We start from the raw sequence: 18,807 nt of genomic DNA on the forward strand, positions 1-18,807 counted from the left end.
ATATATATATATATATATATATATATATATATATATATATATATATATATATATATATATATATATATATATATATATATATATATATATATATATATATATATATATATATATATATATATATATATATATATATATATATATATATATATATATATATATATATATATATATATATATATATATATATATATATATATATATATATATATATATATATATATATATATATATATATATATATATATATATATATATATATATATATATATATATATATATATATATATATATATATATATATATATATATATATATATATATATATATATATATATATATATATATATATATATATATATATATATATATATATATATATATATATATATATATATATATATATATATATATATATATATATATATATATATATATATATATATATATATATATATATATATATATATATATATATATATATATATATATATGTCGGGTTCACGTCAAGAATAGGATTAGGGGCGTTTAACGAACTTTCGTTAGGATTAGCCATGGTTGTTATACAATAGCGGTAATGTTTATTATCACAATCGTAAGTATTACAAAGTTATCGAGTAACCGCGGTGATTAGAGACGAATGACGGTGGCCTCAGGTTCGATAACGAATTCACGGACAACGGGACGATGAATGGGATGTGATACACGATCCTGGTGTCACTCAACGTGCAAGTATTATAGTACTGCTCTCGATAGACTCAATCACAGTCCAAGTGGAACTGCCCTTATATAGTCCTCTCCCCACCTCTCGGGTCAATCTTCGTTTTTAAGGATAGCTATATAATTATTCCATACCTCTGTTGGGTACACGCCCCTCCCGTGACTGTGGCTACATTCAGTGACCCGTTATGTCACTTCGAGCCCAAGCCCATCGTCATAAACCTTGAGCACCCATAATCAGATTAGAACATTACAACTATTTCTTAGTTTTATTACTTAAGTGTAGCTATAGTAAAAATCTGGACTAGGGTATTGGGGTTTTCTCCAACATTCCAAAAGGGAGGCCCCGATGTCCTTTCATCTCCGAAATATATCTATGTATGTAAAATCTTTCATTTTCAGTTAACAAATTAGTTGAACTTTGAGAATTCCGAAGAAATATCTTCAACATGCTTTACCCTCTTGTTCTCATTTTGCAACTGATCTTTTAGTTACTGTTACACTAAAATTGGTTTATTCGGAGCACGTGACTGACATGCCATCCCAATCGACGTTATGTAAGCTGACGCAGGAACGACAGCCCGAACTCTGACATCGTCTAAAGAAGAGTTAATCCAAAACGAATCAGTGTCAGCGTCGGATTAACCAAACGCGTAATGTCAGGCTAGAGGCAGTCCGAAAGTAGGCGAGTAATCCCCTTCTAGTCTCCGATCGCTGAATCCAGCCGATTCCCTTCCGATTCAGTCAATTCAGCAATCTTTCTCTGGTAGACGCGTAGTTTGAATTTACTGCCACCTTGAACGACGACTTTTACGAGTGTTACCAAGATGCTACCTGGCATAATCCGATGTCCACGGTCGCCTCAGGACACGCGTGGTTTCTGATTGGATCACATCCTTGAATGTCCTTCGATGACCACCCCTGCCGCACATACCATAGAACGTTCCATGAGGGATTTATAGTCCGATGACATTTCTACTTCGATTAAGTGGCAATTCCGATATTCGTTGACGCTTAACCCAATTCCAGAACAGTCCTTGTTGAACTATGAATGAGGAATTTATCGTTGGATGCTCCGGATTTTCTTCTTAAATTTTATTGCATTTGAGAAATTGTATTACCGAAGAACGAAAATCATTTGAAGACGCATTTTACGAATATGTTCTGTGTCGTATACGAAACATTCCGCTCAAGACCGCTGTAACGAGATGCGATGTAATGAGATAATGATCATGTTAACAAAGTTTGAAACAAATTTAAAAATGTAGAGAGGAGCTATAAAATATTTAATATAAGCATATATTTCGCAGAGACGCATTACTCATAAAAGTTTTCAGTGGTAAATGTTCAAATACTGCCGTGAGACTGTGGCGGACGTTAACATTTTTTAATTCCGATAACAACTAGTACTCTAATGCAAACTTTTTATTCTCGCACATTCCTAAATCAAGCAAGAGATTATGTCAACCCCGTGTCACAATGAATCATTGATCCACTCTACTTTCCTTCGTTCGAAAAAAAAGAAAAAAAAAGGAAAAGAAAAGGAAGAAGTAGAAAAACAAACGAAACGTAATCTTTCACCGCAAATGTCAAAGAATCAGAGAATGTATCCGTGACGGATCAACGCGTCAAAAGTTAGCCAATTTCATGTGAAACTGTTCGGGAAAAGATCGAATTAGCGAAAGACTGAAATTTATCGGTCTGTCACGTGTGACCAACCAGATTCGGTGTCTCCACCGTTCCACGTTGGTCATCATCAATCACGCGGATGACGAACAAACACATCGATCCACTACTTGTTTGCCAGGCCCTGTCCGGTTATTGAATTATTGACTTTCCTGAACCGGGTCACCTGTGTCAAGGATAGAATCAAAAAGTGCATCGATATCGCGCACGCATTCAACCGCATCCTTTTGAGAACAAACGTCGATGAATTAGAAACCGGGCGGTTAGAGCTTTTTAGATCGGAGGACGTTCCCTGCACCGTCATAAATTATTCGATGCCAACAACTTGCCCTTAAAAAAAACCACGGACTAACTGCGCTCGCGGTTTAATTCAAACGCGACATCATACTCATCATGTCGCGTTCTGAGGCGTTAGTTTGTTTTTCAGTATAATATTTTAACCTAGTTGCATGCGTAGCTCGTCTGAATTTTCTGTAAAGAGGAAGCGAAATCGGTGGTTCGTGTGACGATCCCTTGGATTTTCGAAAGGGTACAGAGATAGGAGAAAATATTGATTTACGAAAATTCTACGTTAATCTTTCGATATCCATTTTTAGAATTCTTTGTAAAACTAAAGAATGTGAACGCAAGTGTAAGGAACGATGGATAATGACCGCTGGAAGCTTAATTCCAGCTATCTATAATTACGATGTCGTATGTAAAGGGGGTCAGCAGTTCATGACGTGGCAAGTTATATTAATACACCGTTGATAATAAGGGTATTGACACGAAGTCATTATTCCTTTTTATCAAAGATATTTTAATCCTTCTTTGTCAGCATCTGCTAGCATTTCCAATATAAGGTCGGTGCTGAAAATAACACGCGAGAACTAGATTAATTATAACGATCAACAGCGTAAATAAAATAAATAAAATAAAAACTCGCACGAGTTCAAGTTAGAAGTATTTTACAGGAAACATTGCTAATTAAAATCATCGACCGATAAACGAGTACAAGGTAATGACCAGGTTTAGACACACCGGTAATTTCAGGTTACTGCATCGATTGACCAGTTAACAAGATTTAATTAATGCTTTCCGGCTGATCGATCGTCGCGTTTCGCTCTGGCCGGCCAGCTTGCGAATAACTCTTGTTTCGAAAGTGCATCGAGGCCAGAAAAAAAGTGTGTTCCAGGTTCGGTGAATTTTCTATCTTTAATGGCGAGCGGAAACAGAGTCGTGGCACAGTGAATAATGACTGGCCGTTCAATGGGAGCTTAATTCCACGTGTGCGTGATTGCGGAATAGTATGCCGTTGCAAATACACGTAGAGAGAGGGAGCCGGTGCTTTTTATCAAAAGCCTCGATGTATTAGCGGGACGCTGGCGCCATACGGTCGTCCTGAATTGTTCGACAAGTGGATGACTCCTGAATTATTATTCATTGTCCGGGCGAAATTACTGGAAATTTCACGCTTTGCTGAAATCTCTGCCAGCGGATAGCCTCCTCGCGCCCGAGCCTCGATTTTAATGTCGTTATTGGACGCAATCGTACCTACCGGATTTCATTCGAAGGAATCTGCAAATTCACTAGTCGACGCCCGTGTTAAATGTACTGCAAGTTTATGGTCCACGCGGACACTCCCTTGCTCGTCTTCGTAAATAGTTTGCATCCATTTCGAGGTTTCAGGGACGCGTTTGATCGTAGAGTATTTTCATGGTTTCTCGTTTGGAGTTTTATTAGTGGAGTTGCTCGAATTCAGATAACTTTACGAATTTCGAAGAAACTTCAACAGTCGGACTGCTTTATTTTTCATAGTTATAATTACGAAATTCGTTTTATCAATGTAAGATATTTGTGGTGATAAAACGGTGCACCAAGAGTGATATTAGAGTATTTCGAGAACTTTTTTTGTAATTTGTTAAATGTATGATATTAGAGGAAAAATCTAGTGATATATTAATCAATAGACATTAATTGCCAAAATATTTTTCCAATTTTTTATACCTAACTGTAATAAGATGAAATATGATGATCTCAGATCAGATAGATTCGAATCCTGTAGCGAGCAAATTGATCCATCGAATGTATACCGTGTGTCATTTCGTTGCGAGTTTCATAACAGATATTTCAACGTTTTTAATTCCGACGTTGCGTCTTTTTGCCGTTTCTTTTTTACGCGGCTCGAAGCGGAACGATCCTGGAAATTAATGGGACGGTAGTGAGCCACGACATTTAAATGCGGCATAAAAATTCACCTGCTGCACCACACAGTGGTTGCACCTGTATTCATAAGGTTGTTGCGAACGAATCGTGAAACTTACAGATTAATAGGGGGCATTTAAACATTCCCGTAAATTACCCAGTGTGATATAATTTCCCAGATACGAGGCAATGAGTGCTTAGCACACTCGAACGGTATTGTTTTCATTTTCCTGAGTGCAAAATTTTTCATTACTTTTGAGAACGGTAGCTAAATCATCTGAACTTTCGTCGATAAGCGGATCGTGTAGGTTGTCAAGTATCCGTTTCGACAAAACTTTGCAGATTTACGAATCCCATCAATTTTTAATAATACTTTCTATATATTATGATCTGCTTAATAGCAGCTCATACATCAAGTGGACCTTGATTTTCACTAGAGACAAGAGTTCATAGTTAGAAATGACAGTAACCTTGGAAAATTTGTATTTTCGAATTACTGTTCTACATCATGAAAATTATACGACGTCCGTTTCTTAATGGTCACCGCACTGTCTAGAACGAATAACGTTAGAAGTGCTGAACAAAGGTGATTAAGGATTGTATATGAATGTAGCCTGGCGCATAATAATTCTGAACGATCCTTTACTGCAGCGCTAAATGTTTCGCAGAGCGTCGACCTCGACGTTGTTTTCGAATCGAAGGTTAAAGAGACGTGATCTAAAATTGTAATTACATGTAATACGTAAAGCCGATCAAGAGAATGGACAGGCAATGGAGGAATAATATTACACCTGTAGCTAATGATCAGATACAAAATTTTACACCTTTGTCATCGTAAAATAAAATCGAAAAATTAAACAATTGTTCAGTCCATACTAAGGCTTTGGAAATTTTTCAAGAAATCTCTTCTTCGATGGTAGCGTCACGTCTTTTCAATCCAGCGGAAGAGCTGCAGGTCCCGATAGATTGGCTTTAAATCCGCGCGCCTTATTCCCGGACACGCTATAGAGAACACTCGATGCAAGTTTCCAGCAGGTGCAGTGTTCGGGCAACGATTCCTTTATCGCCGGGCTTTTTCATCAGAATTACAAACAATCGGTCCCGAGTATGCTTTTTAATCCGACCCAATAAAACAATCGAGCGTTCCGAGTCTTCTTGACTCTTCTCTTTCTTCCTCTCTATCTCCTCTTCTTTCTTTCACTTCCCGTCTATTCTGCGACTGCCGCGTCTTCAAGTCGATGAGGTCACAGAGAAATCCTCACCCTCCTCGATGTCCCTCTTTATCCCTCTGCTCGTTGCAGTTCCAGCCCTCTTTGTGCGCTTCCCAAACCCTCCTCTCTTTCGCTCTTTCGCTCTTCCGCGGCTCTTCCCGTTCTTTCAGTTCTTCTTCGTTACTCCCGTGGGAACACCGGCAGCGATGCTCGACCTTCGTCTCTTTTTAAAACAATCGAGCCTCGTAAACAACGTCATTCCCAGCTCTTTGTTTTGGCCGGCCATCTTGCCGCTTCAGGGGAAGAGAATGACTGAACTCGGTGAGCGTTCTCTCGCTGCGTCGACGATTATTTTTACCGCGCTCTGCTTCGAATAATCCAGCCCTCGTGGGGCTTCGTTGCTTTTACCTGAAAGTAATCTGTTTGTTCTCGCCGGTGGCAATTTTGGCTCGATGCTTCGAAAGCAATTGCGTTTATTATACATCGCGCTTAATGATCAAGCTACTTCGTTAATGCTAAGTACGTACTATGTATTTGCCAACCATGCAAAACGTTTCGCAACGTTTTCAGAGCTACATTTAAATCGTGAACAAACCGCGAGTTGTAATTTCCTTTTCTATTATCATGAACATAGAACACTTGCTTGCAAGATATAATCAATTTTCAGTAGATCTTCAACGAAACTCTTATTTGCAGTTCCCAGAATTTCGAAGAACGTCGGACGCCAGAGAGCGCGTTACTCGAGGTAGAAGAGTATTTGTACTTGACAGACGAGCCTCTTTCTGACGCTACTTGGCAGGCTTACGATTTCGTCCCCGCAATCCATTTCCTTGTAGAAGCTTTCCAGTTCCTTTCTTACTTGCTGTACCACGAAATCCTATAAAGCGCGAAAGAGTAGGCGGTAGAATGAAAAGCTCTTAGCATGTCGGCATCTATTACAATCCGGCGTACTTGCCGGACTATAAATGGACCTTGACAATTTAAGAGGGTCCTGCAATCGGGCGAAACAAAATTATTTGCTGCGATACCCATCCATGGTAACTCGAGGCGAAAAAGTTTCACCACGCCCCGGTAAAATTGTAATAGCAGTGATGAAACAAACGTCGACGTGTCGTAAATCTAATAAAACGAATGGGACCTTTGCGACTTGCTTTAGAATTTCCCTGAAAAATAACGATGTTCCTGAAAAACATAGACGATTTTCTTGTTTCCATTCAATATTGTTTTATTCAATTCCTTTGTAATATATAATATATATTACTCACAGCTAAAATATTTCGTTGGTTGATAGTATTCGGTATTTGCATTTTTATCTTGAGTATAGCGTAACCTTGTAAAAAACGAAGGAGCATAGGGAATTTTCGGAAAAGATTTTATAATAAGAATATTTCTGTCGACACGTACGTAGAAAGTATTCGGGATTAATATGTTTGAACCTCGTTTATAAGTAATTTCGAGTCGACGCAACGCTGAGAACGGACGAGGCATTAAGTCGAAGGGTGAGGAGCAGAATCGAGGGTGAGAAGCGAGCGATAATGGCGGTTATGGAGGGTGAGGGCGGAGAGACTCAGCGATCCCACTTTCGAAGACACGCCGTGCAGAGTGACGAGAAGGCATGAAGACGCGAAAACGCCCGATGAATACTTAACGTCCTCTTCGGTGTCCCTGAAGAACTGCGTGGTGAAACGCTTTTGATCCCTGGAACCGTCCTTTTCCTGTCAACGCGAAAAATAAGAAACCATTTTTCGTCATTAACTTGCGGATACCATTCTGTCACGTACCATGCTAATGCCCGGCTTCGTAACGGCGAAACTTTAATGAAACGTTGAGTAATAGTTCCGATATTGTTGCTGCCACGTGGATTTAATGCCATTCGAAACTTTAATGCGAGAGGAAGGATTTAAGATTTAGGTTCGCATTCACAATCTTTTTTAATGCGTTCTATCAGTCACAGTACACCTGGGAAGGTCTCTACATGCTCAACACAGATTCTTTTCATCCGCTGCAAAATTTCTATGCGAGATCATGCATCCCCGATTCCTGTGTTTGAATTTTTATCGCTTCTATAAAGTTTCTTGCATAGAAAGAAAGAAATTTTGCTCGGTTTAAGCGATCAAAGCATACGATTAAGCATACAAATTGCTGCGGAAGGTGTCATTTTCGGCTAAAATACGCGCAACAAGGAGAAACTTCGTCCTTTAAGAAATAAGTTTCACTCCAGCGACGCCTTTACGTAACTGGCGAATAGCAAAGACCGGAGGAAGTCTGATGACGACGGGTTGGAGAGGAAAGAGACGGTCGTCAGGGGTGTGTGTGGTTGAATAGCGAGTAAGGCGCCAGGAGAACAACAAACCGCCACGAGACCGCGATGGCTGACGCTCCGCTCTAATGGCACCACTCAAGATGCAATATCGCTGCATGAATATTATATAGCATCCACACGACCAGCATCTGCCAGATACTCGCGTCTTTACAGCCATCTTAGACGGTCGTATCGTCGCGGAGGTCCGTGTATCAGTAGAGGTTGGCACATCGAGAGACGAGTATACGTGTGTCTCGACACGGGGTGGCTGCCGCTTTCTCGGGTACAGCCGCCTGTACTCACGTTTCTACGTATGTACCAGGGACTCCACTTAGCTTGAAAAGCTATGATTATTTCAAGGTGCACTCACAAAAATTGGCTGGCCTGCTGTGCGCTGGCTAGAATCGGCCTTCAAGGGGATCGTTCGTGCACCACCCTTTTCGGTGGTATGTTGCGCCTTTTCCAAACGTTGCTCTTGAAAGAACCGTCGGCCCTTTGATGCCAGATCGCCGGAACTTGGCTTAAAGAGGCCGCTTTCCGGTTAATGTTGGATATCGAGAATATCGGGATTTTGACGTTTCCCTCTTCTATGATACCATTGCTACCACGATATGGCTGTTCGCGTTGGTTATTTGTTGCTTCAAAATCCTTCGTACCTGTCCATTTTTCAATGCTTTCGAATATCGATTGTGAACGATGAAAGCTTTGAATTGACGATCGTACTGAGCAATCTTTTTTGCGGCTTTCGATACGGAAAATTGATCAAAGACAGAGTGCGTTTCGTGGATTATCGAAGCAAATGGTCCGTTGACGAATATAACCAAGGAAGATTTATATTACTGTGGAAAAATCTGGGATCGCCTGCTAGTATCATTTTGTTCTCTTTATGTAACTTTGTTGAATTCCTGCGAGATTTATCAGTTTCATGGGATTACCAGCTATTTCATGGAACTGGACGGTCCACGTTTTAAATTACGCCGGATGACACACCTGTCACCGGTCTAGCTAATTTGGATTTTCAAAAGCTTCATGAAAATCTACCCTCGTCCAGGCGTCACGCTGTAACACACGTGTGACGCGTTACACGGCCGAAATGTTGGCGAGGAAACCTCGTCCGGTATGTACGGCCACGTCTCGCGGGTGCAACGCATTCAATTAATTGTTAACATGATTCACGATCGCGCGGAGCTTCTGTAGAAATGAAGTGCATTTCAGTTACTTGTGCGAGTATTAATGGAACCCTTTAAAAGCACGTGCTTCCACAGAACGTTCTGCGAAATGTTCAGATTCAATGAATTCTCGTAAATCATACGGAAAAGGAGATGTTCGAATGATTTTAGAAAAGTTGGCGAAACAGATTTTCGATTCAACTTAGGAAAAGCTTGAAAATAATAAAAAATTAGAATAATTCGTACGAGTTCGTTGATTTGTTTAACGCAGCCACGAGCTGGCGATTTAGTTTGTAATTAATAAAACGCGTCACCTGGCTCTGAAAGGCGGTAAGTCTTCTGGCTTGATGTTTTCACGTGGAAATGCTCTCGGAGGATCTTTCTCGGTAATGAATGAAGTTAGTTGAAAAGGGGGTGAAATTTTTGTTGGGACGTCTCGATTCACTGTCGCCCGTTACCGTTTCTTCAGATAAGAAGCATAACGGCAGGACCTATATTCCGTAATTTTACGTTTTAACATTTCATTCGAGCACGTTGTCGAGTGATACGGTGATTTCGAAGGATTCGAGTTAAAAGACGAGCTCGAACAGCCAAGTAAGCCAAATAAGATGCGAACGTGTCGAGTGTGAAACATTAACGAGGAGTAAACACGTAAAGAGACCGGTGTACGTAGATTGACGAATAAATAGATAAGTGCATGTACAAACATACATATAGCGGATGTAGGATTTCTGAATCAACAGAGAAGAAGCCCATGGTCTGTCAAATTTCAACGAGGCTTTGGCAAACGGCATAGAATTGAATTTCATTGTTTTCTGAAACTTATCCACATTCTTAACTTCCTGTCACGAAATAGGCGTCCGCATGTCTGACACGTTTACAGCTCAAACAATTTTAAATTGCCTCGCGTGCGTCAGATGTGTGTAGTTTTCATAGTCGTTTATTCAACGTCGGGCCACGTATAAAGTTTTATTACATCACACAGTCCCCACAAAATACAGGAATATAATTTTGACGGTCACTTGCGCGTTTTTACACACGACGCGAAAATATTAATTTACTTAACGAAATTTATTTCACTTAAAATAAACCCATGCGCTCGTGCATCGCGTTTTCAATTCTACTTCATTTTTATGCGGGGATTAATGGGAACGGAACCAGGAAATGAATATCAACGTTTCGTCGTGCGCCTGCATAAATGTGAAACTCAAGAGGGAAACTCTACTCTCTTCCTCGAAATGTAATATTTCCAGCGTATGAGAAGAAAATTGTTATAATTTCTAGAAGAGTACTAATTACCGACCGTGTATTTTTGCCAGTTAACTTGAAACGTAATTGGAACAAAGGGAACTCAATTTTCGAAAACATGACTTTTCCCATTGCTATCATTAAATATAAACGATAGATGTATCTTGAAAGCCATAAGATAATATCACGGTGCTCGCTTCGATCTCTTGCTACGAAACGTACCTCTGTTGTCAGAATTTTCCATGCACCTATGAAGAGAGAGGAATTTTTTTTCATAATTTGCAAGCACCCTCGATTTATACAGGATAGCCTCATGGGTCTGATCTCGCCTCATTAACTGCGAATCAGCAGAACATAATACCGCCTGAAAAAAAAGCGTCCAAGGTAGATAGAGCGACAGAGGAAGGATGAGGATGGGTGATGGTTGGAAAAAGAAGAAGGCGGGACAAGCGTGAGATAGAAAGGAGAGACAGGAGTAGAAAAAGAGGACACGACAGGAGGAAAGAGTGGAGGAAATTTCGGGACATGGAGTTATCAGGTGGGGACGTGGAAGAGGTAATAGCCTGTGAAGGGAGGAGAGCAGGAGGCGCGGAGATTGTAAAATCGATGAGGTTCTTTCGCGCTTGGCGCGAGTCAAGTTCCGTAGGGTACCTGACGTTTCCTCATTTCTTCCGAAGTCGTCGAACGTCACGGGGCCGCGAATTGCTCTCGGTTTTTTCCTCAGCTCGGCTTAAAACACGACAAATTCTCTGAACCCTTGGCCCGGAACCTGATAACCAGAGGCCGGGGGAGGGGGTTGAGAAAGCTATTTCCCGCTGTAAAGCGAGCTGTCTGCAGTAAGTATAAACTCCGGAGCTCAAAGGTGCTCGAGGCGCCTTCGAAACTCGCCGACTAGAACTTGCACCCCCATTTGAGGGCGAGTGTACGCGCGCGCGCGCCAACAATCGTGACCCCATCCCCTATGCCCATGGGATTCGGAAGTTTGCGTTTTCTTCGCCCGGCCCCCCCTTCTTTTACCGTCTTTCCTCGCCTCCACGCCGAGTCGCTCCCGTCGAGGGAATTTTTTTAAAAGCGGCGAACAATTTGAGATAATGGTTTGGTAGAGATGGATTTATGTTCGCCGGCTGCGAGAGCCTGTTATAATTCACTTTTCCGGGAATTTATGGACCAACCTTTTTGCAGATTGGTATTATGTTTTGTACCTGCCCGCGCTCTCTTGTGGTTTCATTACAGTGATTGGAACGATCAGTGAACTGCCATTCAATCAGGTTGGTCGATTGATATTTTTTTCATCGTTATCGTGTGTGACAGCTTAAGCAAATACAGCTGCTTATTGTCTCTTCGCAGCTTTCTTCCGCTCCGTTGGAATTTACATTCATTTCTGAATCCTGAATTTATTCTACCCTGTCATAATAAGCATCTTTTCTGGAATTACATGTATGTGTAACACTAATCCTTTAATAACAACGCAAAACTTAAGCACTACGCGAAACTACCAACTACAGTGTAGCTGCATTATTCCGTTAAGTTTTCGTTCTTCTCGTACTTCTTGTTGTTTCAGTCGGTATTTGTTGAAGTAGAAGTGGTTTCCACTGTTCGTAGTTTCTATGTAGTACTGGATTTAGCAGTACACCGTTTTGGAATCGGAATCTGAGACATTACCTTTCTGTTTGTCACGTAAAGGATCGGAAAGAGCAAATCAAATTTGAAACAAAAATCTTCTTTTATTATTAATGGAAAAAGGATTACGCCTTGATGAAGGCGTATTGTGTATATGTCATTAATAAAGAGAAAATTTATACCTCGCTTTACGACGCTGGCCTTAGTAACTCTTTGGATTAGAGATATTTCAAAAAAAGGAAAGGTATTGTAGGAGATATATTAAAAGCGAAAAAATTGTTTAATTTTACTATTCAAGAAAGGAAGAAGTATTGTGCCTTGATGAAAATTTATCATAGACGAAGAAAGCCTTCATCGCTTCTTTTACAATACGGCATTCTATCTTCTTCCCTTGTCAGTAGCTCTTTGCGCTGCAGTTGCTTGAATCCCTATTCCCTTCGGGAATTTAAGAACAAGAGCCTTCGCGCAAGAAACCTCCCTCTCTTTCTGCGTCCTTTGATACGCTCGCTTGTTTCTGGATTTCAGATTTCTACAAGGTGAATATCGTACTGTTCGCGGTCTTCTTGATGCTCGTGGGACTTTTATCTCATTTAATCCATAGAATTACACATTTTGTTATAAAACACCGTACCGGCTTGAACGATTACCTTCGATGTCTCGTGATAAAACAACAGGACGTCGATATCCGAATTAAAGAAAATTCTATAACAGCCGATCACCGTTAAATTCCGAAAACACCAATTAAATTTCCCGGTTGCTGCTTTCACTTTTTATCAAAGCGTAAAACGCAGCAGCCCGCGAAACGCAAATACAAACGCGGTACCGCATTGATCCGCTATCGAGAATCGAATCGATCCGCGCTGGTTCCGGTTTAACGGCGAATCGAGGATCGACGCGGTGCCATGCACCCGTCGTTATAATAAATTTACGCTCGATACTCGTCCGCGCAGGGCTAGGATACGCGATATTCATATTTATTTATGAGGAATGTACGCGACCCTATTGATTTTTCGACCTTAACGCCGTCGGCTCGTTATTCGAGCGCCACCCTTTCAGGCTTTCACGCGGTTCCACGGCCGAACAAAGTGAGCCTGGCATAGCCGGCACAAGTCCAAAACGGCATGATGTTCAATTTCGCGGAGCATGATTTAAATATTAAATTAACAGAGATGCGAGCTGTACGGGAAAAATTATTGCATGTCGGAAGAAATAAATAAATAAACACCAGTTTCTTAGCAGACAGGCTACGTGTTTCTGAACGTATCGTCGCAACCCATCGGATAAAACCAGATTGAAAGTTTGCAGCGGAAAATGCGATGAAAAAGATCGAAATGTAAAATATTTTGAAATAAATCAAAAGAAATTTCCATTGTTGTACAATAGAACTGAGTTATATCCTGACAAATATTAAATTTCAATTATCTTCCGTCGATATCGCTTCGAATGTTTATTGTAGATAATTTAAAATTAAATTTAAAGCCTGAAATGAATGATTGTGTGTATCGATTTTCAATAAAACCGAATAATTCTTTCAGCTATTTCTACACCGCCCTGTTCGTATGTAAAATACAATAGCCTGGAGGATATACTGTCACAGGATTTAGGATTCACTCAACTGGAGTTCACCCCTACCGTCGTATCGAAAATGAGGTAAGAGTTGATTAACCTGCGACATGCATGTGTTATTAGGTTATCATAAACAGGCCTATTATAAACCTTTTTACGCCGACGCTTCATTTTTATCGACGTTAAATCAACCCTTTCGCTCTTACCGATTTATATATACACTCTCTTTAAATAGTAACGATGTCGTCGGAGCACGCATGATGGAAAATGTTTTTTGAAAGAGAAGATTGTTTACGGATGAAATTTATTGGAAAACAATCATCCTACATTTTATATACATGTATCAGAATTCTAATAATAGTGCTTTCTTCTTGCCGCAATAAATCAGAGATAGTAATATAGAAAAAATTGCAATTACGAGATGAATGAGAGCGTAGCGGAACTAAGTGTAAGTATTAAATTCGAAATTTGAATGTCGGAATATTCACTTACGCTACGGACAAATTACAAAGCGTATCGTTAATTTAGTATTTAATAAGCTGATATAATCAACACTGAAGCATTATTTGAGTTCAATCGAGCCAATAAATTATCATTTATCAGCGTAGACTTCTCTTTTTCAAATACTCTCTATTTCAACAAAAGTAAAGCAGGAAATCGTAATTATTACAATGTAATTATTTACAACAGATTAAATAAATTCCTACGATCGATATCTATGTAAATATATTAGGATATTCGATTCGCTAAAAAATCTTCGTCGATTTCGTTAATAGCGTTCGCAACGACTCAATTAGTACTGAATCATCGTCGCCAAATTTCTTGCCTTGACAAATTCGCTTACATCGTAGAATTATAAATTTCCGAAATATTTTGAGCGATGAACCGTAGAGAAAAAGCGGCGGGGAAGCGATAAAAATCAACGGAGTACCGGACGATTATTTACGGCGGAGCTAGCAACAGCACGAATAGAAATTAAATGCGAACAGCAGTTTAACGCGATAATTAATTCGAAATCAGCAGAACCGCTCGCAGATTAACAGACATCCAAGCCCCGGTTTTAGTTGTCTCGCTCTAGTTTGCGTCTGCAACCTCGTCGTCGCTCGTTTCTACCCTTGGTCGTGTAGTTGCTGCAGATAAACGCGAATACTTCATAAGCTCGTAATCCTGAAACAAAACGCCCGCCAAGAACAAAAGGATTCGCTCCTGGGTCTCTGTCTAGCACGGCAACCTCTCGTTTCCACTTGCACGGCTAGCAACCAGCTCTCTCGATACGCACTGGCAACAACCTCCGAGGGGTCGCGTCTTCCTCCTTTCGCGCTTCTTTTCCCTTCTTCGGCTATTTAAGTAAGTCTTAACCGAGTCGCGAAGCCAGTCGGTTATTAAAAGTCACTCTCTGCTGGCAATGAAACCAGCTGCCAACTTTACTTCGCCTTTTGTTTGCGACGCTGAATGGATCTGATGTCGAGAAGGAGGGGGTTAATGGTTTACGCGAGGGTGGAAGATGGCCTCGAGGTCTTTTTCGGGCGTTCTATCGCAACCGTGAACGATTGAACCGTTTCTTTTGATGTCTTTTTAGATTTGGGGAAGGTGTAAGTAGAATCGATAGGGTAAGACGGGAGACCGGGGGATTTTTTCGGCCGAGGGTCTTTTTTTTTATTGTTTGGGAAAATACTCGTACGTCTCTATAGAATAAGCTTGGGTTTGGTAAAATTGAATTAGGATATATCGAGAAACAGAAATTGAGATTCCTTTTGTTTGAGGCGAGCAGTTGTTTTTCATCGAATCTCTCTTTTTTTAACAAAAAATTTCAAAATTCAATTTTCAAGTCAAGTTGAATCCTCCGTTTCCGTAAAGATAAAATATCTTTAATTTTTAATCGATACTCGCTATATTTTCCATCCTATCGATACTTTTTTGTAAAAAAAGACCTACAAATCATCTCATCAGAAATACGGTGTATATGAAAAACGCAGTTGTACATTTTACGCAAAGGAAAATAAATATCTCGAGTATCAGCTTTTTCATTTAGATTTTTAAGGGTCGACCGTGTTACCATTGCGTCTGCCAAAATCCACCTCCAGTATTTGCTGTAGATATTTACTTTAGACGTTACTAAAAAGATACACGGCACCGTAAAAAAAATTCACGGGGAAAGGAACAGGGCGAACCAGTTGAACCAATTTCGGTAACATTCGACCAACCGAGTTACAAAACCAACGGAACGAAGTCCGAATATTACATATCGTAAATCATTATCAGAAAACACAATCAGCTTTTTGAATCGTCGGCACATTGTCCTTCTATGTTGTTCGCCCGTAGCAAAAATGGAATCCTCCTGAAAATCCTATTTTCTCGGATCGTGTTGGACGTCAAGCACCACTGCTGGCCGAAACAAAATTGCGAAACAGTATTAGATATACGCGTTTCAGTTTTCGTGGAAGCTGAAACAAATAGTAATTTTCATTTTCACACAGCGACCGATGCTTGTAGAATGTGAAAGTTTCTCGATAATGTAATTATGAATAGAAAAATGGTAGTCAGTCATCGAGGAAATAGGAGGATTTGGAATTTCTAAGTTTTCTTTTAAAGAGAGGACTACGGACAATCTTCTTATAAAATATGTTCCCATTTACAAAGGTTGTGTAGTTAGTAATCTACCCTAAATCCTACGTTTTTTCAAGCTTAACTTCCTCTTGTAATCTAATTTTTTGCAGCTGCAATTTATATTAGACCATCGGACAAGTCTAATTTCTGTATACTTGGAAATTAAGAGTTGAAACAGTTTGCTATCATTTTTTTTATTTTTATTTTTTTTTTTTTTTAATTAATGAGAAGAGAAGTATTCAAAAACGAGAATCTGATTTTGCCAATGTTTGATGTCCTTCCAAATGATCGAGTTAAGTTTATCCGGATCGATGCTATTACATGGCATTAACGACCCGATCATCGTAACGGTTACAGCTCCATAAAGTCTTGGCAAGCCTCAGCGATGATACATCTTGTAATCTCTTTTCCTCGAGGAATAACGGAGTTCCTCTCTCGCCCGCAGGCCATAATCTATTTCTCTGCTGCATTTCTGCACCACTATCTCCTTTTTCTCTCTCGTTTCCTCTCGTTGCTTCATCGTGTTCACTTTCCGACTTCTTCGCCCGCGCAGCTGAACCACCGTGTCTTTATCCTCTCGAGGGAGGTTTATTCTTGTTAGGTTAAAACCAGAGAAGCAGCAGCAAGCAAAACAGCGGTTACGTTCCGCTTACCGACGGTATAACTTTTAAGATCGCAAGGACACGTACCGTTGTTTTACTTGTTTATTTAATCAACATTAATCGTTTAATAAATTGTGCAGTTGATAATTCAATGAGAGATAATTGTGTATAATTCAATGTACGATATGGGTAATTAAACGTTATTCCAGCCGGAGGTGATAGAACGATCAACTGCGTCGAAGTTAATCGCTTGACTTATTGAACAAATAAATACCAAAATTCAGAAATTCTTTGGGAGCGTAGTCGATTAAATTGGAAAATTTATCAATATTACTTGGAGAGAAAATAGAAGATTTGTGAAAATGTACATGTAGAAAAAATAGTTGATTAATCATCCGTCGTATTAGTTTTCATGAGAGATTATCTCAATTTCGAATGAATTTTTACTAATTAAACCGTACGTTAATTAAACCACAAGCTTCTTTGGATGGATTATTATGTCCAAGTTTTCAGCTTTTGAACCTTAATAATTCTAACAAAATCCTACGAAAAGCCGCGGAAGTTCCATCGACTTTTGCATCAAACATCAAACGTTGCCATTCATAAATCATTGAGAATTCGCCAATTTCAGATAAACTTCTTACGAAGGTAGACTTCTAACGAAGCTATGAAAAAGCACTAACTTTAATAACTTTAACGCTTATCCTAAGTGTATTAAGTATCCAGTCAGGGTCGGTCGTACTTCGACATTCTTATTCTTCCGGGAGCTTCGCATCACAAAAATCAAATCTTAGATTCGTGTTACCGGTTCACTCTGTCGTGTCAAGGTGAGACGACACGCCAGTCAGTCGGCGAGGGAAATCGGTATTAAGGGATGAAAGGATTTCGTTGTGGCGTATTTTGCCTGTAATCCAAGTGGGTCACCCCCGACTCCTTTTTTCCCTTATCGCGTTCGAAAGCCGAAAAGTTTTCGAGGCTCTATGAGCTCTACACTTCTTTGCCCGCACAGGGATCAAGCACGATTTTCGGCTACAGAGATTGGAAATCGCACTAGCCGTTATTTCAACCTTCGGATAGTCTCGCCCCTGAAACGGCTATTGTGCACGAAACCCTGGAACAAGGTGACTTGTTCTCCTTGCGCCCAGGCTGCGCCTTTTTTCCTGCAACTTCGGAAATTCTGGATCGAGGGAACACCGGATATTACCTCGACCAAACTGAAGATACTTTTCTTGCCGAGAATATTTCTTTTCGGACGTGGCGCCCGCTCGATGGAAATCTGAACGGATTTAACAGAGCAGAAGCTCCCTGAATCTATCTGGAATTCATGGTGAATGGTAGCTCGTCGATGATATCAATGGTACAGTCTTCTGATTGAGTGTCAGCTATCTGGAGAGGAGAGAAAAAAAGAAAGATAGAATTGTAGAATTAATATCGATAGATAAAAGTTGAATATTATTGGAGAATGATGAAAGTGGATATATAGGAATTGAGTAATGATTGTTATAAAAAAAGGTAGAAAAACGATTATTGAATGACTATGAACTTTACAAATCTTTAGTTATTTCTTTCTATTTTTTAAATTCCTATTCTTACGATGGAACATGATCTCAATTATCGAGGAAAGTTAATAGCGGCTGTTTACGTCCCGCATTGGAGCTTCCTCCCATATTTTAACAAACTTTATCGGTGTTTGGGTCTTTTATAAGAAGAATAGCATTCTGATCGATCATTATTCCTTTACTGTTCGCTGTTATAATCTTTCTTCCCTGCAGAATGCAACAATAGTCGTTTCTTTTTTTATTTTTAATGCATCGAATAATCTTCATATTGGATATTATAGAGGACCGACCGATCTTTTTCTTTTACAATTTTCTTCACAAATTTTATTAAGA

General features: G+C 39.8%; 1 protein-coding gene across 1 annotated transcript in view; it reads left to right on the top strand.

The window, feature by feature from the left end:
* The window catches only part of LOC100746146, a 160,415-nt gene that overhangs the window by 48,486 nt on the left and 93,122 nt on the right, over positions 1-18,807 (top strand). Inside the window, exon 3 of the mRNA XM_003491140.4 lies at positions 13,676-13,790. Coding sequence (XP_003491188.1) covers positions 13,676-13,790 — 115 coding nt within the window. The remainder of the gene's footprint in view (positions 1-13,675; positions 13,791-18,807) is intronic.

Source organism: Bombus impatiens, unplaced genomic scaffold (assembly GCF_000188095.3).
Source record: "Bombus impatiens unplaced genomic scaffold, BIMP_2.2 scf_0517, whole genome shotgun sequence".
In the NCBI taxonomy this organism is placed as follows: domain Eukaryota; kingdom Metazoa; phylum Arthropoda; class Insecta; order Hymenoptera; family Apidae; genus Bombus; species Bombus impatiens.